General features: G+C 44.6%; 1 protein-coding gene across 1 annotated transcript in view; it reads right to left on the reverse strand.

The window, feature by feature from the left end:
* The window catches only part of LOC126524048 (cathepsin D-like), a 38,211-nt gene extending 14,953 nt beyond the window's left edge, over positions 1 to 23,258 (reverse strand). Inside the window, exons 1-4 of the mRNA XM_050172425.3 lie at positions 23,136 to 23,258; positions 20,090 to 20,222; positions 10,617 to 10,740; positions 6,708 to 7,149 (exon numbers count right to left, since the gene is read on the reverse strand). Coding sequence (XP_050028382.2) covers positions 6,708 to 7,149; positions 10,617 to 10,740; positions 20,090 to 20,222; positions 23,136 to 23,203 — 767 coding nt within the window. The 5' untranslated portion in view covers positions 23,204 to 23,258. The remainder of the gene's footprint in view (positions 1 to 6,707; positions 7,150 to 10,616; positions 10,741 to 20,089; positions 20,223 to 23,135) is intronic.
* Positions 23,259 to 26,672: the final 3,414 nt, after the last annotated feature.

The following is a 26,672-nucleotide window of genomic DNA, read 5'->3' on the forward strand; positions in this document are numbered from 1 at the left end:
CAGACTACCGGACAAACAAATTTGGAGGACGCTTAAGATTCGCCTTTAAGAGTGGAACGCGATAGCACTGAAAGATCCCTGGCTGCTTCTCACGCTTCCCGGCAATTGGAGCGTATGTAACAGTAATGTTTACCGGGAAACGCTGGCCGCGAACGCAATGGACGGTGGCGGGGTTTTTCCCAGAAACGCGGCCTCTTTCGTGAGCTGCGATGCGGCGGAGGCGAGCGCCAGCTACAGATATTGCACAAGGTCGGCAATGCTCGGCCAGCAGCATGCATTTGCACCGTCATGCGATAAGAGCAGCATACTCAGACACCTACACCAGGCATAACACCCTCTCGAGGGCCAGCCTCGCTGCAACCGACCTTGATCATCCATCGCACGCTTAAGAGCAGCACAATAACAGTGTGCAAGCGACCGGTCACGTGCTATTTTTTCATATTTCGCAGGCTTTCTTTAGAACACGGAAGAAAGGATCACGTGAGATATCTCGTGTTGGAAACATTTATTTAGAGGGTTCAGAAGGTGCTCTACAACTTTGCGTATCACACTTGGGATCTGCAGCCAATACTTTAAAAGTTCAGTAATTAAACATAACTAATGTGTTAGATAAGGGGAAAATCAAAAATAGCCTGTGTAACTCTAGGCCGGTACCGACATTATGCATTTGGTTCAACTCGCGTCCAGAGTGCCTTTCAGGTTTAAAATTGTGGCTCAAGTCATGTGGGACAACCTGTATATTCTCCGTGCGCGTCGAAAGTGTTTGTATTGCATTCCCTGCTTTCTGTTAGCGCTAAGCACATTTTTATAAGTGAACAGCATGGCTTTGTATCACGGTGGTTGAGAGAAACGAACTTGGTAAAACTTATGATCCATGCTTCCAGCGTGGTACATTGTAGGGAGCAGTTAGACACTCTATACTTCGACTTAAGTAAAGCATTTGATGTGCTGTAAGGTAAGGCCAAGGTGAAATAATATGACGTAAGTTTTCGAATACCTCTTTACCCGCCTTTGAAACAGAATACTATAATTCAGTAACCTATGCTAATATTTTGTCTGACGTCATCTGCCACGCTCAAATAAGTCCCTCAAAATGTTCCCATGCTCACAGATTGCAGATTGGCTTCCATGAGAAGCGCGTTTGTTCGGAATCGTAGATTTATGAGCGGGTTAAGAAAGCTTAGATAGATTCTTATAAATTTATTTATGTATTTTAAAGTGCTGCAGGTTCTCCTCGGGCCAATGCAGGAGTGCATACAACATTGAATGATATACCACCCAGAAAAAAAATTGAAAAGAAAAGAAATGTTTGCCTGAAAACAAAGAACATATGCTTGCGACACACCTTACTCTGGAGAATAGTTTGTACAATAGAAAATGATAAAGGGTTACAATGTACACGAAGCCTTGTATAGTACAATATGAAAAAACATCCGCAGCCTCTTTAGAATTTAAATTAGTAATATTAAATGCTGGTAATGACTGCATCGACAGAGGCAGTCTACAACATCGGGAGGCAGCATGTTCCAAGGGAAAATGGAGTGTAGAAAGAAGAGTATTTGTGAGTGTTATCATCACCGGGATGTTGGCGTATTGTTTTTTTCGTGATTCGTTCGGTTTCGATGTCTGAATGGCCCATGAGTGTAAGTTGTCGGCGGTATTCTATAGGAGCGGTGATTATTTACACGTTATAACTTTAGTCTAGAAAATATTATGCGTTGAACCGGTGCTTGAATATTAGTTTTGACGCGGAGCCTCGTAACGCTTGTTTGACACGAATATTCAAAACATATGAATGTCAATGCTAGCTTCTATATTGCACTCTAGCACACTCTAAAGCGCGCTTAGCGCGCTCTAAAACAGGTCTTATGAGTGTTCTGTGCGCATTCAATTTGATACTAAGGGGTGCGTCTCGAAGTCGTCTCCTCAGGAAATGCAGTCTCCCTCGGCTTTTGTAAGATTGGATTGTAAAACTTTATTTGTCCTACAGATGGACGACGGCCAGGAGTCCTTGGACCCTAGCGGCGGTTTCGGCCAGTCGGACGGTCTTCAGTTGAATCTCCGGATCGGAGCTGAGTAATAAGGTCTCCCACTGTTCTAAAGACTTTATTCTTCCCTCAGAATGAGCCTGTGGGCATTCCCATAGAATGCCCACAGGCTCCTTTTTCATAGCTTACACTGGCTAGAGTACTGACCCGGATAGTAGAGGCTGCACGACACCGGGCTTGGAAACGAGTTGGTTTGCAGGCGACGCCAAGTGGAGGCCTGGCTCTTGTTTAAGGATATATCAGCCGGAGGATATTTAACCCGCCCTAGTCTGTAGTGTTGTGTGATCTCTCTGTAACACACTAAGCGGTCCCGCCCCGTGAAGCCTTCGGCTAGCGCACCACCTCGGAATGTAAGTCCTCGAGCTAATTCGTGGGCCGCCTCGTTCCCTGCGAGGGAGGCGTGCGCAGGTGCCCAGATTATTTCAATTTTCCTGCTATCTCTGCAGGTCTGCAGGATTCTGTTCGCCTCGGGAGAAATTCTGCCTCTGGCAAAGTTCATCACCGCAACCTTAGAGTCGCTGACTATAATTTTGGCTGAAGTACTTGCAATTGCAAGTGCTATGGCAGATTCTTCTCCAATCTGAGAGCAATCCGTTGGAACTGTGCCACTGGCTATCAATGTAGTTTCAGCGCTCGCTACAGCTAGGGCCATGCGGCCGTTTCCATAGTCTGCAGCATCAACGTAGAGCACGTCCTTCGAGTTTTTGAAACGCTTCTCAAGAGCCTCGGCCCGTTTCTCTCTGCGTTCCTTGTGATGGATTGGGTGCATGTTTTGAGGTAGTGGTGGGATTATTAGTCGGTTCCGCACGCTTCGCGGCAGGTCGACTTTGATGCCTTCCTGCCCCTCTTAGTTTATGCCTAGCCTAGCTAGGATTTTCCTGCCCGTAGGGCTTCCCGCAAGTCTCTCATACTGCGAGATCTTCACTGCTTCAATAATCTCCTCAAGAGTGTTGTGGAGCTAAAAGCTTTTCATTTGCAGTGCTGATAAGAAGCCCCAGCGCCTGTTTTATACTTTTACATATGATGCCCTCAATCTTCTTCTCGAATGACCTAAAACTGAGGAAGGGAGCAACATAAGCTATTCTACCTATAACAAAGGCCTGGACTAGCCTAACTAGATTCGCTTCTCTCCTCCCGGACCGCCTGTTGGCAATCCTGCGGATCAGCGTCATGGTCTGCAGTGCGCAGCCGTCTAGTTTCCTTATTGTTTCGCCATTAGAGAAAATATTCATATGGGGTTCCCACTTTAGTTTCCCTTTGAGGGCGCTCCAGATATATGTGAATTCAGCGCATTTTCTGAGCGGAAAAGCGCCTACGGTGTGCGCACACTGAAACGGATCTTTCTTGTGAGTGAATTAGATGCCGTTGGTTTTAATGGGTAAGCATTCTAGCTACTTCCCTCGGACATCTGTCTGTAACGCGTGACACGGTGCGCTCCATAAGTGTACACGGGGTCCTACTGGGGTACACATGAGAATGCCGTAAATTATGCATGGCTACTGAGATTTATAGTTAGGAATATATATATATATATAGTAGGCAAAGAGGGATTCTTCAGGCTACCTTTCAAACGTAAAGAACTTGAGTGGTGCTACAAGGTAAACAGAACAAGTATTTAATTTCGACAGTTTCGATCGGTGGACCGATCTTCATCAGGGTTTACAAAAAGCCTGATGAAGATCGGTCCACCGATCGAAACTGTCGAAATTAAATACTTGTTCTGTTTACCTTGTAGCACCACTCAAGTTCTTTATATATATATATATATATATATATACATATATATATACATATATATATGAGCGATTGGAAAGTTTGGGGGTGACCTATCTGAAGAATCTCATTTTTGAGTTTCTGCAGTAAATTCGTCCTGCATTCAGTTCATACTCGATAATTTGCTCAAATTTCGTGTAGAAGCTAATCGATCGTTTAACTCCACTTGATCCGCTATGGTACTTATTGTTGAGTACACAACGCAATCATCGGCGAATAAGCGTATTTGAATAGACGGATGAAGGGAGGCATGACTATCATTGGTGTAGACTAGGAACAGAAGAAGCACCAGCAGTCAGCCCTGCGGTACACCAGCAAAAACAAACAAATAAAGGTTAAGGTAATGAGACGTACAGTCGTTCAAAGCTAAGCGCTGCTTTCCGTTGTCGAGGTAATTCTTTATCCATGCGACTGAGCTCTCGTACCACTGACAGATTAATTATTAGGTCCGCATGGAGAAGGACATCGATAATAATTCAGAAATCCATGAAAATTGCTTCTATTTTGCTTTTGTTACTTACAACGTTAGCCATTTTATTAACTACTTCAGCTACTTCAGGTATTGCCCCTTCAGTCACGGTGTCCACATTTTTGGACGCGACCAATTTTTGCCTTTTCTGTGCAGTGGTAACAGGGAATAGAGCACAAACATTAAGCTTAGAGCAAATTGAACATTCCCCCAACCCAAATTACTGCCAAGTTACTTCTGGGTGGTATATATCGTTACAGAGTACCACTTTGGTGAAGGCACTACCGTGTTTTACGTGACGTTTCACGTTGTTCATGTTGGTAGCAACCTCGAAATATTTGCTTTTTATTTTTTGAAATGCTTGCCGCCAATAAATACCTTCTGCATGAAATTACAGCGGGTGATTCAACCCTTTCCATGAAGAAACGTAGCATGGCTGACCTCACAATATTAAAATACTTAGTTATTCTGTAATTATAAAATGCACAACGAGTCATTCTACCTTCGTGATTTGTTTTCGGTGGAGTCGCAAGGACCCTGGCGTAAAATTATCTGTGTTTCACACAAGTACAAACAGCGCATCATAATTCGTGACTGAAGGGGATAGCAGATAAATATGAACGGAAGGCATACTGCCGGCTGTGAATAGGAGAGTGGAGTGGCGTAATTTTTCGAGTAAAATGAGCACGAAGTTGAAATGTAACTTGACCGGAAGTCTAGTTGCTGAGCGTTATTACAAACCGAGATTTCGGTTTTAAATTGTGGATCTTCTGATTGGCTTGTAGTAATTTCATTCGCACACGACTACAGACAGAACTAAATCCAAATCTTTTATTCTGGACGCGAACTGCTGCTTCCGTTTGAATACTGAAGAGAAAAAAGAAGCATAGTCCCGCTGATGTTTCACACTACACTGAAGAGGACGGATATTGAGTTTTACAACTGAAGAGGTGCAGTCCTTTGCGCAATGTTATTTTTCGGGAACAAACTCTTCAAATACAAATAGTGATTGCCAGACCATTACATATTCCCTAACAAGTAGTCAATTACTTGTCGTTTTTGCTAGAATGCGCCAAGTATAACATCTGCCAAGGGTGGGATCAGACAATGGTCAAAGTACATTACCCATAGTGTCGCGAGCTTTTCTAGAGGGACAAATGTTTAGAAACCTTTTTCACCGCTGCGGTAATGCTACCTTCTCGTCTCCTGTCGTGTGGCAGACGCATGGATTGGCGAGTGGACCGTCCACTCCGTTGATTCATGGAAGCTTAAAAGCTCTATGCATCGTTGGCCGCGATTCCGAAACTTGGCGGACACCAAGTATAGGCTGGACGTGATCTCCACGTGACTCCCTACCCAGGTACGACGTGAACCAGCTCACTGCGACGGCATGCTGAGGTATTCGATCAGTTGCTGCGCACTTCTGCGTTAAGCCGCGGCCTGTCACCGACAGATCAGCTTTGCGAGGCAACGGGCTCATAGAGGCAGTAATCTCGTTGCATAAAGGCCAATGTACGATGCAGATAATGTTACGTGACCAGCGATTCCGGCGCTCTTCGTGTCAACATTTCCGGAATCATAGTGTCACAAGGCAGACGTATATCAACGATTAAATGTCAACAACAGATTAAGCTTATTAAATCGCCCACGTTACTTAGACTGCCGCAGCGGGTTTCTTCAGTACTCAATAAACATGGTTCTAAGAACCCAGTGAGTAAAGGTTAATTGACCGATTTCAGTTAACAAAATTGTTATTACAGCTACTTCTTTATTTATTGTTCACCGCACGGAAGGTAAGAGGAATGAGGAAAAGATCTTGCGACCTACAAATATTTATAATCTGTTTGTTTTTCTAATGAAATCAATCCGCTACAAAGTCAGCATCTTGGGTTATAACCAAACACGAATTTGACCATATCTGATCACAGATATAGACCAATTTTACGTGTATGTTACGTGACACTTTTTTGTTCCTCCGGACGTAAGAAACAAAACAAATATATGGCGCCAGTGCTAATCAACACCCTAGTTTTTAAGGCATGAGCTGCTAAACTGCTGGCGTAATATATAATAAATGCGGTGGCTGGCGCCAAAACGCCAGTATTCAATGATATAATCAGATTCGCGTTTCTTGCACCAGTTTTCTTTTTTTTGGACATGTTGCCTACGGCGTCACTGTACACCCGAAGGTGCAAATTGCCCGAAAAGCGATGATAAGCGGGAGTATAGGCTATCGCTAAGCGTTGTGCGTAGGCACGCGGAGAAATCACTTCGATTCACTTCATCACTTCGAATCACTTCACCATGGGAGGACTCGCTACCTGGTATAAATTTAACTCCGCAGCGTGTTCTCCCCTACGCTTTACGGTCGTAACTTAGGCTACGCATCATCGAAAATTAGGAAGTCATTGGCTCACCCGTCCATGTTGAACTGCCAGTAACCCTTCTTCGTCACTGGCAGATAGGTGATGTCTCCCTTGTAGTGCGCCTCGTCGATGCCTCCGAACACTACTTCACCTCCGTTGGGGTCTGCGACGTTGCGGTCCAGATAGAAGGCAAACACGGGCTTCTCGACCACGCCTTGCTCCAGCATGCTGTCGAATACGGGCTGTACACCGAGAACTGCGGCCTGTGGGTAGCCCAGGCCCAAGACGCCGTCGAACTTTGCCACGACGAAGCTTTCGCTGTCCTCGTCTGTAATTTCGGCGAACGTCTGGCCCTTGACGCCAACTTTGCCCAAGCTGAAGGTGTCCGAGCTCAATTCGCCCTTCACGCTACCACTCCCGTACTCGATCTCGAAGTGGGTTCCATTCTTCACATATGTGCTCGACTCATTGCTGTAATACTTGTGGTGCACACCTGGGTACATGAAGACAGGAACGAAGCAAGTCGCAGGGCATCGAAATCAGACCACTGAGCCACTATGATCACTGCTTGCGCAAGGATCAACGGCGAGGTTGGTTTTACAGAGAAGTTGAGGGGGCACAGCTAGGAGGCCACCAGCGATTTCTTATGGGCTGTCAATTACTCTTGTAGCTGACTGTCATTGCTGTTCACAGTCACACCTTTTCTTTGTTCGGACTACGTTTGGATTCGTTGAATGACCTTGTATTTGTGTCTCTCCTGCGTGTCTTCCCTAAAAGTTGAGCTAAGAGGTTCAATTGCTGCGAATTCGCAGCGCACTATGTGGTTCAGTCCCTCGTGTACATATATATATATATATATATATATAAAATGCTCTGTTTCAAAGGATTAAGTGTTCGTCAAGTTTAGCACATCCACGAATTACTTTCAATGGCTTTTATTTATGTTTAATATGTTCAGCTGCTTATGCCGTGTGTTTAAGCGAACACTTTGAAATTTGTTTTAAAGGTTGCCTGTGCCAGATAGCACAAATCCAGTTCATGAGCTGGACTACTTGAAGAAGCGGACATTCCTTGCCAAAAGATTCAAATGCATAATCGACTAATTAACAAAAATACTAATTCGGTTTTTAACTAGTTTGCTTATGGCCCGTATTGTAATTTATAAATTCCAGCCATGGAGTTCACATGGCAGTTGGAACGAATTCTCAGGATGACACCAATTTCGGGATATTCCCGAACTTTGCGGAGAAATGCATTGGCGTTCAATTTACTTATGAAAACGTCGTTTTATGCATTGATGCACAAGAATAACGGGAACACCAATGCATTTCTTCGCAAAGCTCGGGAATCCATATCTCATAACTTGTGTCATCCTCAGAATTCGTTCAAAGTGGATCCCCCTTGCGAACTCCCCGGCTAGAATTTGTAAGTTACAATATGGTCCATAAGGTAATTAGTTAAGAACTTCATCAGTAATTTTTGTTAATTAGTCTATGATATATTTCAATTTTTTTTTTGCAAGTAATGTGTTCCTCTTCGAGTAGACCAGCTCATCGACTAAAATTGCGTTATGTGCCGCAGACAACATTAAAAAATTTTGAAAGTGTTCGCTGAAGCACCTTGTATATAAGGTTTTAGTCCCGCCTTTTTACTGAGCTTTCACCAGTTTGAATTTAATTGTTTTACTACAGCTCATGCGGCCTACAGCTTTGCTGCACTTAATAGTTGGCAGAGGCAACAGCACCATCAGTAACACAACGGACCGTCCTAAATTGTGAAACTACGAAAGATACATGGTCGTGTTTAATATATGTCAGTTTAAGTAAGGAAAGACCAGTACTTTAGAAAATTTTCTATGGAAACAAAGAAGGTCAATTGTGCGATAAGAACTAGTTTTTTTAGAATGATCTGCCTGTTTTCAAACGAGTTTGATGGGAGTGATATGCAGCGAAGCAATTATCGTGTAATATTTTTTAATGCCACTGTCAATTGCAGAAATGAGTAAGCGAATGAGTGAAACTATGTATACATCAACAACCAAAGCTGCTATTTCATTTAGGAGACATATATGCTATTTATTAGTAAATAGTGTTTAGTGTTGCTATAAATAGCAAGAAGCGACGCAAACTGCTAGGCAAGGACAAAAGAGGCGCATCATCGACTGCGCTGTGTAGCCAAAAAATCCACGCAGAAACTCCTTTGATAGTTGTCGAAGTATACGCAAGCATTAATTGTGCCACTTGATCATCTCCGTGCAGCCCGCTATCATTATCAATGTTATGGAACTTGATCGAGCCACTATAAACCCTACTCAACCCTCATCGGTAATTCCCTTATCTGTTCGATAGCGTTCGTGATAAGGAAGGTATAATTAAGATAGCGCTCATTACGGCACTCGACCACGAACATTAATGTTAATTAAGGTGAAGGTATTTTTCCGCAATTAGTTCGGACACATTTAATTCCGGTACTCGCATATTCGACCTTTGGTGTTAATGAAATGGATTAGAGCTCATTTATCGAAGCTGTTGTGAAGCCACAAATACATTTGTTGAGGGGATATGAAATGCTTTATTCATGATTCGGATGCTAGTTTCCAGCTTTTTGATTATCGAAACGTATGATGCTCTTTGTGTTCTATGTGTGATTTCAATAAATGTATGCACTGTTCGCTTCACTTTGCTGAGTGCTTGCTGCCTCTGCTTTAAGTGGCTATGAGCCATTGCATTTTTTTGCTTCCTTACGGGAGTATGGGCCATTGCTTAACGAGGTATGAGCCGATCAATGTCTTGCGTGACGGACAAATGTCCCGTTGCGTAGGCATAGACATGCTTAGGCATTGAAAACAGCCACACTTACATGGACTGACCTGGGGTCAGGTCTTCAGAGCATACATGCAGATACGTGCTTGGAGGCGTTATCGAAGTAAAAGCCCGCAATGCTGATTGGCTCTTGACAGCCCGGTTGTGCAGATTAAACGCTTTAATTAAATAATTAAATTGTGGGGTTCTACGTGTCGAAAGCACGATCTGATTATAAGGCACGTCATTGTGGTGATTTCGGATTAATTTGGACCACCTGGAGATTTTTAACGTGCCACCAATGAACGGGACATGGGTGTCCTTGCATTCCGCGCCCATAGAAATGCGGCCGCCGCGGCCGGAATTTGACCCCGCGACCTCGTGCTTAGCAGTGCAGCACCACAGCCGCTAAGCCACCACGGCGGGTAAACGATTAACGAGGCTGTACTTGCTCCATGTGCATTCCTGTCGCTTCGACAGTAGCTGTTAACTGCACAATGTTCGCCAGCTTTAGATAGGCGCATACCAGGTGGTCACGAGAGACATGATTCAAGATACCAAGTAGATCAGACAAATTTCAGACAGAGGAGATAACTTATCGTAGAAAGGCAGTGACGTTGACTTCCGAAAGATTATATGTATTTTTGCTTATTTGCTGAATTGTTTGACCTTCTGACACCATAAATGCTGGTGAAAAAGAAAAAGGAGGCCGATGGGCACACCAAGTTTGTTTGTTTCTTCCCTCACGTGTATTGTGATCTCTTCCATACGTCAGATCTTTCCTACTTATTCTAACTAAACTTACAACTAACGAACCTAAAGGTTTACCATGAGTTCCGCCAGCAAACCAGAAATTCACCTGCCTTCTCTGCCTCCGCGTTCAAGAACACACTTTCCGAGAGACGCAAATACTGAAAGCTGTTCGCCGCCTTCGTGCCGGCATGGGAACAAACCAACATAGCGTGCTTGTACAATGCGCATTCATGAAAATCATCTTCAAGTTGAAGAGGGGCATATTTGCAAATTTATTCGTATGCTTCCACCGACCGTAAGGAATCGCCTTTTTTTCTTGCTCTGTGTATAGTGCATATGTAATATGAAGAAATAAAATATGATATTGTCTTGCGTTGCGTTGTATCGTGTTCTATAGTTTACTCACGACAAGCAGCAGTGCTCGCTGGACACTTGCTGGAGGGCACCCAGAGGTTTGACGAGCCTGTGTCGAAGAGGACCGCGAAGACTTGAGGAGGGCTGCCAAGTGTGATGTTGCCGTAGTACTGGACCTGCGCGAGATTTGACAAGGAGCCATATTGAACGCGTTTTAACGAAAGCTTTCTTGGTCATGCCAATCGCTAAATAGTAGGTAAGAGACGAACGATATCCATGCGACTGATGACATGGCACACTGCTCTTATCAAAGCTAAATAAAGCCACATGTTCGCGTTTTCTTTTTTTAGTAACATTTACAATCGTTCTTATATCATTTGCACAGCAATTCACAGGCATATGCCTGTTCGTTCCCCCGACAGGCACCTGTTCTTTATAGAAACGTATCTGAACGCTTCCAAAGGTCTAAAGTTATTGTGTTCTTTATAACCAATTCTCAATTTGGCAGTAAATTATAAAAGTAAACTTGTTTATAAGATATCCCGAATGTTTAAAAGAACACACCGCTACATTTTATGTGCTGCTACACCATCTCGCATGGCGTTTCACTGCTTGCGACGCCTTACTGTGTAGTCGTCTGCGACGGATGTGCATACTTGCGCGTCGCGTGTGCTGTTCCGCGTGCGATGCCTGATCGTGCTCCTTCGCGAAGCACGCGAGTAGTGGCACGTCTCATTTCTTCGCCGTATGTGTGTATGATCAGCATAAAAGTGTCCTAGTATTTGGGCACTTCAGATGAATTACCTTGCAGTCGTAGTTACGTATGTTTCGCAACCCAACACTTTTTAAACTGTTTTGAAGCTGAACCTCACCGGGCGAAGTCACTTTTTCATCGAGCAGCTTTATATGTAACTGCGTAGAAAACAACCCGACCGGCCGTCTGTGGTCCCCATATCGGCTTTAGTGGGGGCAGAGTCTCAGGTCGCCTTTCGATAGTAATATAAAACACAAGAGTAACGCCATGTCCCCCTTCTCTTGATATGGAACGCCATGAGAGCGGTGTCATCGCCTGTGACGATGCAGTTCTGTTACGAACCTCACAGTTACCGTTGCCTATCTGTAGCTTTGGACTGTAGCAGTGTATTATGTGTAATGTGCTTTATTATGATGCTATATGGCTTTAATTTCCAATGCGACTTATTGACGCTGACGTCAAAATACGGGCAACTGCATTATTTCGCACAAAGAGAAGTCTATATAAATTGGTCCTGACCGATATAGGCCTTCCAGCAGAGGTGCTCATAGCCGCCAGGTGGTTTCTCACACAACAAATCGCACAATTGTTAGGCCTTCGTCCAGTAGTTCTTGCTGTTGTCCAGTTTGAGCGCTATGGTTCTAAACATAAATAAGGGAAGACTAATTCTTTTCTATTTGTTTATTGCATACCTGGCACAATGCAAAGGGTGCGTCCCCCTGCCTATGTATATATTACGTTCCAGGCAGAGCACGTGCGTAGAGCTTTTATCTTTAGTAGGCGTTGCCTGCACTCGCTTGTCAGTGTGAGACAGCCGCCTTATGAACCGCGAACACTATGGCCGACAAACATAGAACTTGCACAACTACTTCGGGCTACATCGCAGCCTTGTGATAAAATGCTGCGCAAACATGCCTCTCTAAGTCGTATTTCATATTTGTTCCGTTCTCTTTTCGAGAGCAGGTTATCCTTATCACATGCACATAGCACCAGTACGCGAGCAACGTAAAGAGCAGAGTTCCCGGAGCTCTTAGTGTGCTCTATAACGACGAGTTCAAAGCGAGTACAACGCCCAACTTTTTTGCTGTCCTTAAGAGAAAGCTCTAGCTCGAGGGCTCTTATCTAAATATACGGGAAAGGAAACATTGTTTTGCTCGGCAACCAGTGCACCAAATTTCATGCGATTTATTGTGTATAAAGATAAAGAACCTCGGGACGACTGGTAGCAAATTTTTAATTGAGGTTTTCAATTTTTCAATAAAGATTGTGAAAATTACACTTGTTATGAAAACAAAACTATCAAATTTCCAGCTCTGTGGCTGAGTATTAAAAAGATATCACCATTCTGTAAATTGCATGTAATAGAGCATCATATGAGGACATAAATGATGTATTATACAGGGCTCTTAAATTTACCACTAATATTTTAGTGAGACTTTATTGCAATACTCTTGTAAAGAACGTAACAAATTTACGTAAGATACAAATTGATATATCAAATCTTCCAGCTTTGAATGCGCTAAGGAATGCAGTTTACGTAACTGCGATATCTGTCCTTTGTGCAGAGTTCTGAACTTCGAAACTTTGTGCTTCTGTTTTCTTTCAAGATTATCAATGTTGGAAAAGTACTTTTAAAAGATGCAGCCCTTAAATAACAATTTCGCTTGCAACAGTCACTACAACTTAACTTTCTCTCCCAAATGCAGCAAATTTCATTGAAATCGGGCCAGTGGTTATCTCAGAACAAGATTTCGGCGCTTAACATGCATTTGTATAGGCGACATCGGTGCTGAGCCCGAGCTAAAGTTTCCTGACAGTTCACAGAAGCGCGATAAAGCAAAGACAAAAGGAACGCATTCGACAGCACGGGCTGCGCTCATTTCGTCTTTGTATTTAGCGCGCTTTATTGAGCCAGCAGTTATATGGACAATCCTGCAACATTTTTGACATCACCGTAATCATCCCTAGAAAATCGAAAGGTGAAAATGCCATCGCCGCACGTCATATGCTGTATGCGCGAGTGAAAGCACATAAGGAAGCCGGCGTTCGCGGCTCAACCTGGCGCGCACGGAGGAGAAAGCGGAGAGCAAATGGGCCGTCTTCCTTCAAGCGAAAGGCGGTGGAGGGATGGGAGGGGGTTGGCGTTGTGCGCTGGCAGACACTGCGCGTTTCATGACTGGGTAGCGTACTTACAAATGCTAGTAAGTACAGCGGGGCATGCCACTTGCGGAGGTGTCGGACATTTGCGCGCATGTGCAAGTAAGAGCGGGTGCGAAAGGGGAAACATGGGGCCTTTTGCTCCTTGAATATAACTGTCAGCCTAGGCCCTACGGAGGAGTTTCTTCTTCATCATCATCATCATCATCATCATCTTCATCATCAGTCTGGTTATGCCCACTGCAGGGCAAAGGCATCTCCCATACTACTCCAAATACTCCGGTCATGTACTAATGGTGGCCATGTTGTCCCTGCAAACTTCTTAATCTCATCCGCCCACCTAACTTTCTGCCGCCCCCTGCTACGCTTCCCTTTCCTTGGAATCCAGTCCGTAACCCTTAATGACCATCGGTTATCTTCCCTCCTCATTACATGTCCTGCCGATGCCCATTTATTTTTTTTTATTTCAACTAAGATGTCATTAACTCGCGTTTGTTCCCTAACCCAATCTGCTCTTTTCTTATCTCTTAACGTTACACCCATCATTGTTCTTTCCATAGCTCGTTGCGTCGTCCTCAATTTAAGTAGAACCCTGTTCGTAAGCCTCGAGGTTTCTGCCCCGTACGTGAGTACTAGTAAGACACAGCTGTTATACACTTACCTCTTGAGGGATTATGACAACTTGCTGTTCATGATCTGAGAATGCCTGCCAAACGCACCCCATCCCATTCTTATTCTTCTGATTATTTCAGTCTCATGATCCGGATCTGGAGTCACTACCTGTCCTAAGTAGATGTATTCCCTTACCACTTCCAGTGCCTCACTACCTATTGTAAACTGCTGTTCCCTTCCGAGAGTGTTAAACATTACTTTAGTTTTCTGCAGATTAATTATTAGACCCACCCTTCGGCTTTGCCGCTCCAGGTCAGTGAGCATGCATTGCAGTTGGTCCCCTGAGTTACTAAGCAAGGCAATATCATCCGCGAATCGCAAGTTACTAAGGTATTCTCCATTGACTCTTATCCACAATTCTTCTCAATCTAGGTCTCTGAATACCTCCTGTAAACACGCTGTGAATAGCATTGGAAAGATCGTATCTCCGTGTCTGACGCCTTTCTTTATTGGGATTTTGTTGCTTTCTTTATGGAGGACTACGGTGGCTGTGGAGCCGCTATAGATATCTTTCAGTATTTTTACGTACGGCTCGTCTACACCCTGATTCCGTAATGCCTCGATGACTGCTGAGGTTTCGACTGAATCAAACGCGTTGTCATAATCAATGAAAGCTATATATAAGGGTTGGTTATATTCCGCAAATTTTTCTATCACCTGATTCATAATGTGAACGTGGTCTATCGTTGAGTAGCCTTTACGAAATCCTGCCTGGTCCTTTGGTTGAAAGAAGTCTAAGGTGTTCCTGATTCTATTTGCGATTACCTTAGTAAATACTTTGTAGGCAACGGACAGTAAGCTGATTGGTCTATAATTTTTCAAGTCTTTGGCGTCCCCTTTCTTATGGATTAGGATCATGTTAGCGTTCTTCCACTATTCCGGTACGCTCGAATTCATGAGGCATTGCGTATACAGGTTGGCTAGTTTTTCTAGAACAATCTGCCCACCATCCTTCAACAAATCTGCTGTTACCTGGTCCTCACCAACTGCCTTCCCCCTTTGCATAGCTCCCAAGGCTTTCTTTACTTCTTCCGGCAAGTCTAGCAAGTCTGTGGCAAGTCTAGCAGTGCTATTGGAGGAAATAGAGGGCAGTAAATGGGATATAATAGGGCTCAGAGAAGTTAGGAGGACAAATGAAGCATATACAGTGCTAAAAACCGGGCACGTCCTGTGCTACCGGGGCTTAGCGGAGAGACGAGAACTGGGAGTCTGATTCCTGATTAATAAGAATATAGCTGGTAACTTACAGGAATTCTATAGCATTAACGAGAGGATGCCAGGTCTTGTTGTGAAACTTAATAAGAGGCACAAATTGAAGGTCGTACAGGTCTACGCCCCTACATCCAGTCAGGATGACAAGGAAGTCGAAAGCTTCTATGAAGACGTGGAATCGGCGATGAGTAGAATGAAAACAAAATACACTGTACTAATGGGCGGCTTTAATGCCAAGGTAGGCAAGAAGCCGGCTGGAGACAAGGCAGTGGGGGAAGATTGCATAGGTTCTAGAAATAGCAGGGGAGAGTTGTTAGTAGAGTTTGCAGTACAAAATTATATACAGACAATGAATACCTTCTTCCGCAAGCGGTATAGCTCAAAGTGAACGTGGAGGACCCCGAATGGCGAGTCTAGAAATGAAATAGATTTTATATTCTGCGCTAACCCTGGCATCATACAAGATGTGGACGTGCTCGGCAAGGTGCCCTGCAGTGACCATAGGATCGTAAGAACTCGAATGAAGAGTTTCTTAGGGCGTGTAATATGCGGTTGTCCCTACACTCTTAAAACGGTTGCACCCTTTGGGGTGTATATTTGCCCCACAACAATAATCGTCATCTGCCTTGCTTGCGTTTCCTTTCTTGAAACTCGGCGCTCGCTACTTTCCTGTCGAGAATGCTGCGTCACACTGATAACGCGCATGCCGTTCGTGACTGGGAAGTACCGGGCTCGCAGCGTTAAAGAAAGGAAACGCGGGCAAGACAGATGACGATTATCGTTGTGGGACAAGATACGCCCCAAAGGGTGTAAATTTTTCTAAGAGTGTAGGCGTGCATACAGAATGCGCGTGGCGCGGTAGTGCTGAACTTAGCGCCGCAAGTTTTCAGCTGGACGTAATTATATTTATTCAATCGTGTTTTTTTACTAATTAAAAGAACGTGTCAATATTTCGCATTAGTGACGGCGCCTTCAGGACACCAAAGCGAGGACGGGGACACGAAAGCTAGAACCCAGACTGGCCATGCTTCCAGCTTTGATCCCCCCGCTACCATTTGGGCGCCCCGAAGATCCTGCGCCGTCTGCTGTATTATATCTTCAGGTGCTCTCCTGAGGTCTCCGTTTGCCGGTTACATGTGCCCTCCTGGAACAGTGATCGTAAAAAATGCAATCTATTGTCGCGACGAAGAAAGCACCTCCCAACTTATACAACACCAGTCAGAACCTTGCCCCTTCAGATACAACGATCACAAAATGTGGCGTCCGTGCCCACTGCCTCATCGCGCGGGCAGCGAGCGGCGGAGCGTAAACAAACTGGACCGCACTCCGCAATGCCGGCATGTCTAGGGGACAAACGCATACAACACGCGCTAAGAAACCTCCTCCGTAGTGCCTAGGCAGAGTCACTTATGGAAGGAGCAAAGGCCCCTAGATTTTTTCTCTCGCACCCACTTTTACTCGCGCCTGCACAGAAACGTCGAGCGCCGCGAGAAACTCCACGCCCCGCTGTACCTACTGGCAATTGTAAAAATGTGACTGGCCACAAGGGAAACTGACGATTGCGGCTCAATCTCACGTGCTATATGCGTAGCAGCTCGGGGAGGTAGCACGGGAGGGTGGGGAGGCGGCTTCCACTCCGCCAACATGCATGTACTTTGCACGTCCGCGCGCGGTCGCGCGTGCCGTATCTTGAAAAGGATCTGCAGGCGGCTGATACCCTTGCGTGCGGTGTGCTCTCGCCGCTCTTGCGTTGAAGCGATAGACCGCACGAAGGTCACTTTGCTCGCAACAGCATCTAGCGTTTTACAGCGTGTCCGCGCTGATCGAGTTTGATGTGTGCATGTTTGCTTGTGCGCACTGACACCATGCTTGTTAATTCAATTAGTAAGCGAACGTTTTCAAGTTCATACGGCCGATAAAACAACTGTCCTTCCTTCGTGCAGCTGTGTACTAACTTGCTATTGCAATCAATGCTTCGCCTTTCGGGTGAAACTGCGAGTTCTTTTTTTTTTTAACTCTGTCAAGATGAACAAACTGGCCGAAATGAAGGTGTTCTTAAAACTTCCTCTTAAGCCTTGATTTTTGCACATTCTGTGCTTACGCGCGGTCATACAGAGGTCGGGCCCTTCTGATGTGCTCTGAATAAGTTATAACCGTGACACTTTAAACAGACTTATTAAACAAATAGACTCGACGGTAGTGCCACTTGGGTCCTTCATAGCCTTCAACCAAGTTTCGGTGCTTTGTGTGGAGTTCTGTGGCCAACTTTAGTGCCCATGTCACGAGCTATGAACACAAGCTTTTTTCTGCGGGTAATTTAAGCGAACAATATTATGGGCTGTCTGCAAGCAATAAAGTGGGCGTAAATCATATGAGAAAACGATTTAAGTGAGCCTGCACTGGGCGACACTAATATCGTATGGGACTGTGCCTGTTCGAATGTACTTCCCATATTTAGAGCTTCATATTTATCATATATGCTTCATATTTTGAGCGACGCTGCGACACTATTCAAACACGAGAAAACATTTTCGCTATTTAGGCAATCTTTCCGCCAATCTTCGAGCCGAATAATACTCCACTGCAGATAGCAAAGAACCTAAAATGTCGCCTAATAGGTCGCTCAATGTTTCTGACGGCTTTTCGTGCGCTAGATTTTTCCCACCCTATGCGCCTGATCGAGGACATCAGCACGGGCGCGTTGACCGACAGACGTGACACATCCAATGGTTGTTCACGAGTAATGCTTGAGCGCGCATGCACAGTCTTTCATATCTAGGAAGCGGTTAAGCGCCGGCTCTTAATGCGAACTGCCCGAGCTGTCACCCCTTCTTTGTAAATTTGCGGCGTTCAGAGGGCGACCTGGAAAGGTTAAACATAAGAGCACCGCGGAAAGAAGAAAAAAAGAAATGCGGCAGACCTCATCTCACGAGGACTGTCGACGGTAAGGCCTAAGCATTGAGTCAATGCCGCATAACGAATAACTTTGAAGAACACAAAATTTATCTCCTTTTCAACACTGTTTCCGCTAGAATACACCCACGGTAACCGAACTTGTCGAATTCGTCCATTAAGTCTCCTGAAGCATGCATCATCAAATACATACTGATCTGATTTTGCTAGATTTTCCTAAAGCTTTTGACTGGGTGTCGCATAACAAACTTATTCTGAAACTTCAAATTACCTTGGGCAAGGGACCAATTCTTGACTGGATCACTAACTTCCCCCCAGACAGATCGCAATTCGTAGAGCTCAATCATGTGAAATCCTTAGTCGTACTAGCGACCTCTGGTGTACCGCAGGGTAGTGTTTTAGCGCCGGTGTTAGCCTTACTTTTTGTGAACGATCTGCTTTCATCTGTTAATGTCGGATGCAAGGTTGTTTGCAGACGACTGCATCCTGTACAATGAAAGCAATTCTGATGATGACCCCATCCCCTTAAATATCGCTTTTGAGGCAGTTTCAGTGCGGTGCAGTAAGTGGCAAATACATATCTGCGAAAAAAACTCCGCTCTGTTATCCATAACTAGAACAAAGCATTTATCAAAATTTAATTATACCATTAATTCCACTAAGATGTCTAAAGTTAGAGACCATAAATACATATAGGTGTCATATTGTCAGACGGTCTACGATGGGATTCTCATATTCAGCACATCCCATCATCTGCACTAAAATGACTGCTTTTATAACAAGACGATTACAGCTAGCACCAGCAGACACAAAGTTATTGGCCTGTAATACACTTATCAGAGCCATCCAAGAATACGGAAACACTGCTTGGTTTCTGTACTCAGAAAAACTAACCAACATGCTCGAAAGAGTTAAAAAAAGGCGGTTAGGGTCCTTTTCAACAAATGTAACCGAACAGATTTGTTAACAGAACTGCTTAAGAAGGCTGCATTTCCAACCATAAAAACCGGGTGAAATTCGTTGATTTAAATGTAATGTATCAAGTATTACACATACACCTAAATGAAGACAAGTACCGTTATATTGCTACACGCGTGTGGTATATGTTTGTTTGGACGAGGCGTGTGGGCGCCATCACTCCAGAAAAGAGGAGTAAGAACGAACTGGGCTCGCGCTGTGAATCTAACCGGTCAGCGCTGCCACCGTTGTGTAAACATAACCTGTAAATCTGGATGCACTGGGCGGGCATTGGTGAAGAAAAAGAAAGGAGCGCGTGATATGATTATTGCTTCAGGCAAGATAAGCGGCATGGTGTCGATATTCTTCTTAGATTGAACTTTTAAAGCTTGAACAAACCAAACGCGGGCAATAAAGAAACTATGGGGTTTTCAGCCATGTTCGCTTTTCGGCTACGGCCAAATGCGAGCATTTTGCGATATCTTGCACATATCTATTGGTTTTGATGAGGCGTAATATTACAAACTGACTTTCTTGCCATTTGCTTCAGCTGCTGACGTAGGTAAATGGCCCAAACTCTTGATGTTATCGTCCGCAGAAAATTTCGAATGTGTACCCGCTCGTACACAATTATATAGCATGCTTGCGGGAACGCGGTTAAGGATAGCCGGTCACTGTGCAGTCTACCTAATTTTCAGAAGTTAGAAAGACGGGTTGAGAGGAAGTATGTGGTAACGGGGTGCGATGAACCATTAGCCACTTTCACTTGAAGTCTTGTTATTTTTTAACCAGTACTTCGGATCGTCATGCGCGATCCACGGGAACTATGATATAAGGTGAAGCGGCACAGCGGCACTCACGTCGAGGTAGTTCTTGAGGGGCTCCGGAATGGGTCCATTAGCGTCATTGACGGACCAATCGTGGCTAACGTTGAGTGGCCAGCCGAGTTCTCGGTACTGCTCCCGGATGCTTTTCATCTTATGCAGTGGCACCCTGTTGAGAAGAAGGGGAGAGGACAGTAGCGTTTGCATTACAGAACTCCCCGTTCCCACACAGCACAAAGGAAATATATTTGTCACAATAGCATTTTCGCGAGACATTTCCTTGTACGTAAGCTTGCTTCTTTTGATTTGCTTCTTTTCCTATCACATAATTTAGCACAAGAGTGATTAGCTGGCTTTTGGTTCATAACGCTGCAACAGGAAACGCACATGAACGCACTGAAAATGAATTCTTATTTGGAAGTCAATGCTTATTTTGTAGCTTTCATTGCGAGAACATCACCTTCAGGACACTTCAGTTACGTACACGTATCAAAGTTATCTGGTTCACAATTTAGACTGCATGGCACTTGAATTTTCACAACCTTTATGCACTGCGTGCTATTCTTAGCTGAAACTACAACTGTCCGGTTTCGCAAGATTCGATATACTTGGTGCAATTCGCTTACCTGCGAAAAAACAACAACCAGAATAGAGATTTCAGATATGACCAGCTCAGGGCCACAGGTTACATGTAGTTAGGGAGCTAACGGTCGATAAGGTCTGTTCTAACGCAATTTCCTTATTCGGGGCTCTTGTTTAACGAATTGTATCATGAATTAACAATAAACTGAAGCTGAACTGGAACTGAAACGACTACACCAGCGTTCACAGGTATCAGCAGATGATCATAGGGGATCGTATTTGCTGCATCTAGTGCACAACTCAAGGCAAAGACAGAGTGAAAACCGACGAAGACAGGCACTAACGTACAAGAGTTTGTTTTCAAACGTGTCGCGCCCATATATATGGGGTTTTAGTAAAAGCATGTCCAAGCGCATTTGTCACATTTAGACGTCACAACCATGGTCAGTGCCAAAAAAGAAACAGAGTAAAACCTACACTATTATGAGATGGTTGAGTTGCTCTTTTCGTCGAGTTGTTCACGGCTTCTTTATTTTTTTTTTGTTAACTCAACCGATAGTGCGCTCGCACACGTGTCCCTCACTTTAGCATTGTTCGCGTTTCTATTATCTCACTTGTGAATTTCCTGACACACCTTGCAACTACGTGGCGAGGAATGCCACTACGAATCTGTTGGATGCTGGCGCCGGCTTTCTTCGGTTTTCACTCTGTCCTTGTCTTGTGTTGTGCGCTAGATGCAGTACTGGAACACCAAGATACGCAAACTTACGTTATTTCAAGGATCGTATTTGTCTTCCATTATGTCAAAAAAGGAGAGAACGCACAGTTGTAGTGGACCGATAGAATGGGAGTTTTATTCATTGAATTATTTTGTCCGAGACAACACAAACACTAACAATGGAAGATGCCATAGGTGAGGACGCCACATTAAATTTGTGCACGTGCGTTCATTGTACGGTACAGGAACATTCCCAGGGTGGAGAGCGTACACGACAGCCACAGAGAAAGAATTGCTATGGTTTATCGTGCACGCGGGTCGGGGCGGCAGCTCTAATACGCATTCTACGCCATACACTGTTTAAACAATAAACGAATAATTTACCAAATGTTACTCGTCTGGCGCCGCTTGTACTTCGTGCCACATACGCGTGTAAAACAAAAAACACGCTAGCAAAGGAAAATGGAAGAAAACACACTCAATTGGCTTAAATATTCACTCCTTTCTCTCACTGTAACGTGCGAAAGTGCCGATGAAGGGCCGAGTGCCGACTGTTCATGGCATTCAAATCATCGCGCTTTAGAGAAAGCTACCTCTATTGAATCTACACACGGCGTCTCACAGCTTCAAAGAAGTCTCAAATTTCTGACGCTGTCTATTCAACAGCTACATTTAATTTAGCACTGGAGGCTTCGCTGAGTAAGGACTAGGCCATTCACGCGTGTTTTTGTACGGGGACTTCTTGTCGAATCTGTTAAGAGCTTATTTTGATAAGTATCTGTCAAGACACGCAAATGACAACTGTATCACAGCTGCATGGGTTAAATTATGGCGTGCGAATGACATATATCGTTATACCATCATGCGCCTAAGCGATCATTGTAGAATAACGCTGACTTAGGGACAATTTTTTTTTTTTGCTATGCTTGAAACATACCACACTTATTCACTCTTGCCTGCTTCTATTACAAGTTTGCCTCGCGTTTCTTGCTTCTCTGCGCAGCAATGAGTGCGGCTTTATTAAGTGTTCTAGGTATTTCTACTTGCGGTGCAGTTTTAGTACACGCCTAGCTTTTTTGACAGATTCACCCATTCTCTGCACAATATTCCCACCGCTGCAGCGTTTGTACCGCGACAATTGCAAGCTCGAAACTGGAATTCCGCGTCCGTCCGTTCGTCCATTAGTTTTTTTCTGTTACGCTAGCAGCCGTCATCATAAACCTGTGGTCCTCATGTCCTCTCGTTATTGTCAGATTCGGCAATTGCCATAGAAGAAAGCAAAACTGACCACGACTGCCGCAGTGATTCGAACCCATGCCCCTGCGGCTACGTGCAGTAGGAAGTTCGACGGACTATGCAGAGAGCTATCGCGACGGTTTGGCACTTGTTAAGTTTTAATGGATTTCGCATCTGTCACCTTCCCTCGGATTACGCTCGCAACGTCTCACTGTCTTAAAGAAATCGGAGACCTTAAGAGTGGTGGCCACTATGAGTGTCTCGGAGGCCACAAGAAGAAATACTATGTAAATAATGATGACGAGGTTGTGTAACTTGCAATTAAGAAAAGGTTGGTGTTCGCTGTGAGAACCTTCTGCGGTCGCGGTAAATATATTAAGACACATAAGTATCACTAATATCTGCCTATTTCTTTACATCACGTGGAGCTGGCTGAGAAGTGAAAAAAATAACCCTGCATAATAATTTTCGGTTCACTTAAACCACAGTGGCAAATTTAACGTCTTCGTAAAGGAGACCGCATTTACGCGACCGGCAACATCTCACCTTATCAATGCCGAAGCTGCTCCTAAAAGCACGGCACAGAGAGCCAGAGTTGGCAGCCTTCGTATCATCTTGCTCGATTGTAGCCGGTCTAGTATGATGAGCACAGCACAATGAAGAAATCGACCCGTTCGCCCGTGTTTTAAGTTAGGGGGACGGTTAGATAGACGCGTCACGTGTATTGCGGCGCCGCTGTTATCGCAGCGCCGCTTCTGCGCCTTTCATTTTTTCGGTCGCGATTGCTTTCGGATCCCACAGCACTTTTGTAGGCTTGTACTGACATGTCTGACATGTCGACGAGTCCACAAAGGGCTGAGATAATATAATGCATCTACTCGAGTGCTTTCGCTAGAGCTTTTACACCAGTGCTTTCACACCTGGTCAGCGCTGGGAATCACGCCCAGCCAATGTTACTTTTAACAATTTATTGAGCATTGATTCAGACAGAGTGAAGGTATTGGATGGCCAGGCTAAAGGCAGAACATTGTCTGCCTGAATAAGGCCTTGTTACCCGTACATTCCTTTACGGTGAAGTAGCATGTCATTGGCCTCGTCAGGCCTTACCGCCTTTTGTCCCGGTCCCCTCTTTTCCTTGAAAAGAAGAATAAACGTCACTTCACTTCACTTCACAATAGAGCGTACATATATCGGAAGCATACATTATCAGTTGAGGCAGCCGGTCTGGAACAGTGGATGATAAGAAAACCGTAGAATTGAGGGACGAGAACATCGATATGTACGATAAGCCAAAATGATGCTTCTGTTCTTTCTTTGAGGAAATTTATCCTAACGTGTACACATAATGTAGAGGGCGAATACTCTAGTAAGTAGACGATGAAACTTCAATATCAGTTCGCAAATTATTATTGCACAACGCATTCTTTAAACACACCAGGAAACCCTATGTGCAACGGAAATATATAGTGTGGCAGATTTTGGCGATAAATTTCGCCCACCTGGTCGTGGTCTGCGAATTCATGCTAAGAGGAGATGTCTTGAGCAGTGATTGACTTATGTTTCGAAATCTCAGTGTGCGTTTGAAAGGCGATTGGGATGGGGTAATTCACACTCAATAAAACAATAAAGTATTATCACACAGTCTCGGAGGAGCTTTGGTATCTCTATCTCTATGGAAAAACTGAGAATAACATTACAGCTTCGGCGACACGCGAGCGCTAAAGATGGCAAAGCTTGGGTAGAAGCTCGTATGTTGAAAACGTGGCTGGCAGCTAAGTATACCCACTGCGGGGTGCCGTAGGACAAAGATTGCGTAAATTTAAAAATTTCGTCAAGTCGTTCTGAGTCCCAGAAAGATTGCACATAAGTTACGCTTGCCTATACTACCTAAGCCAGCGTACTATCGCCATCGCCGATTCAAGAAGGTTATTGAAGCTTTCAAGGGTATAGAAGAGAATGATATTCATTTATCCCAGGCCGTTCACTCGGGAAAATATTTTAAAGCGAATCTTTCTTTGACAACCCTCCCGGATTTGATCTGGTTGCTGGCTACTGCCTGCCGGATTGGCCTATCATAAAGTTTCGCACAATTAGTAGAGGGCACTGTGGCTCTAGTGTCTCCGGAGGCCGCAAGCAAGACAGTTCAGCCAGCATGGGAATGATTGGTTGTACATGGATTTACCTAAACTTTGTTCTTCTAGTTTTAAATGGCCTCGCAACTTTGCAAAGTAATCCTCCTTAAGAAAGTACTGCGTTATAAACAATTAAATAAACATTACTAAGATTGTCCGACTACAGGCTACCGTTTTTGTAACAGTTCATTCTACATAAAATATTTAACTTGAAGGTATACACTTGGTACATACACTAGGTATACACTTGTATGGTGTGTATATATGCCATGTGCGTGTATATATGTGAATGTATATGTAGGTGTAGATATATGTATATATAGGGGCGTTTGCGTGTGTACGTGTGAATATAACATGTCAGTGTACAATATAGTTTTGTATTGGTGTATGTATATGTAAATATTTTTTCTCGTTCTTCACAGCTTGGTGCGAACAGTTTCTTTCTTTTTTTGTTTCTCGTGTTGCTTTTTTTTTTCTTCTTGCACGGGTGTGTACGACGCACACTGCTGTTTTGCCGCCGTTGCCACTGCCTGTAGGGCCCCACGCCTCGTCACTCTTCTCAATGAGCAGCTTTTTGTCTGGCGTACATATTTCCTTGAGGAAAATAAAACTGATTCTTATTGTGATTCTGGAACGCAGGCCTTTTCGAGTGGCGACCGTATGTTTGCGAAATGGCAAACAAAGCCCCGGTGATAGGAAGCGAGACAAAAGAAAACTTCGCAAGTGTTTCTCATGTGGGCGAGGAAAGCGAAGGACGACACCAATCTTGTCAGTGTCTGCCCGGACGCCATTCTTGCTTACATGGTGGCCCAACACTGGTTGCCTTGCTAGCAAGTCGGTACTTTTAGTGCTGAGCTGAAGATCAGCGTTAGAAATGCCGGTCAAAGCTTCCTCCAAACGCTGAAGGTGCTGGCCAAAAGCGGAAGAAAAAAATAACGTCGTCGTCAAGATATCACAAGCAGGTTGTCCACTTCAGGCTACGTAAAACTGTGTCTAGCGTACGTTCAAAGGCTGCAGGAGCGTTACACTACCCGAAGGGCACACCGTTAAATTGTTAGTCTATGCGGTGTTGCAAAAGCCGTTTTGTCCTTGCGTAGGTATGTTCGATTAAACCGATCATAAATTGAGACTTGAGATAAATTCAGCTCCCTGTGAGCAGTGAAGGGCACCGTCGATTTGTGGCATCGGGTAGACGTCCTTGCGCATGAACTTTTGAGTGTCCTATAATGAAAGCAAAATCGTACAGAACCGCCCTACCGAAGTAGAAAAATAGGCGACGATCAAGAGCTTGATGACGGCCGCATGATCTCGCGTTTGGGCATGTTCGTGACGCTTGTTTCGATGATTTTCCGATCCGCGAATTACATGCGGTATGGTCGGCGGCGTACAATGAAGCTGCCATCGGTTTCAATGCAGACTGCGACGGAAGTGTGACCGAGAAGGTATGAGTGGATGTCAAATGAAATTCGCAGTAATAGCAAGGTGGTCTGAATGAACGCCATTTGTTGTCATAAGGCTGAGGCGGTACATTTGCTGAGATAAATGAGGAACCCATGTGTTGCAGCGGCAAGAAGTGACGAAGGCTGCGGAAAAGGTGATGCCACAGCATGAATGTGAGCGTAAGTGGAGGTTGGTAGGCGAGAGGGCTTGGGCCTTAGGCACATGCCACTGAAGCTAGTTCTTCCCTCACCATGTTACGTAGGCCGCATCCAGGAGACGTTGTATGGACGTCGGCAGCGCGCAATGAAGCTTGTGCATGGAATTTGTCGCAGATGATGGCACAGCTCAGTGCACGCAGCTTGTTGCAGTTCGTTGCCCTCTTATAAGATACGTTAGGCTGCAAGCGCATCGAATGAAGTTGATCGAGATGCTGGCACTTAGCAATAATGTCGGCTATGGCAGGGGGGTTCTTCACGACAAGGGCATTAAAGGGAATGGTACCAGTGCCTTT

Source organism: Dermacentor andersoni, chromosome 3 (genome assembly GCF_023375885.2).
Source record: "Dermacentor andersoni chromosome 3, qqDerAnde1_hic_scaffold, whole genome shotgun sequence".
NCBI classification, from domain to species: Eukaryota; Metazoa; Arthropoda; class Arachnida; order Ixodida; family Ixodidae; genus Dermacentor; species Dermacentor andersoni.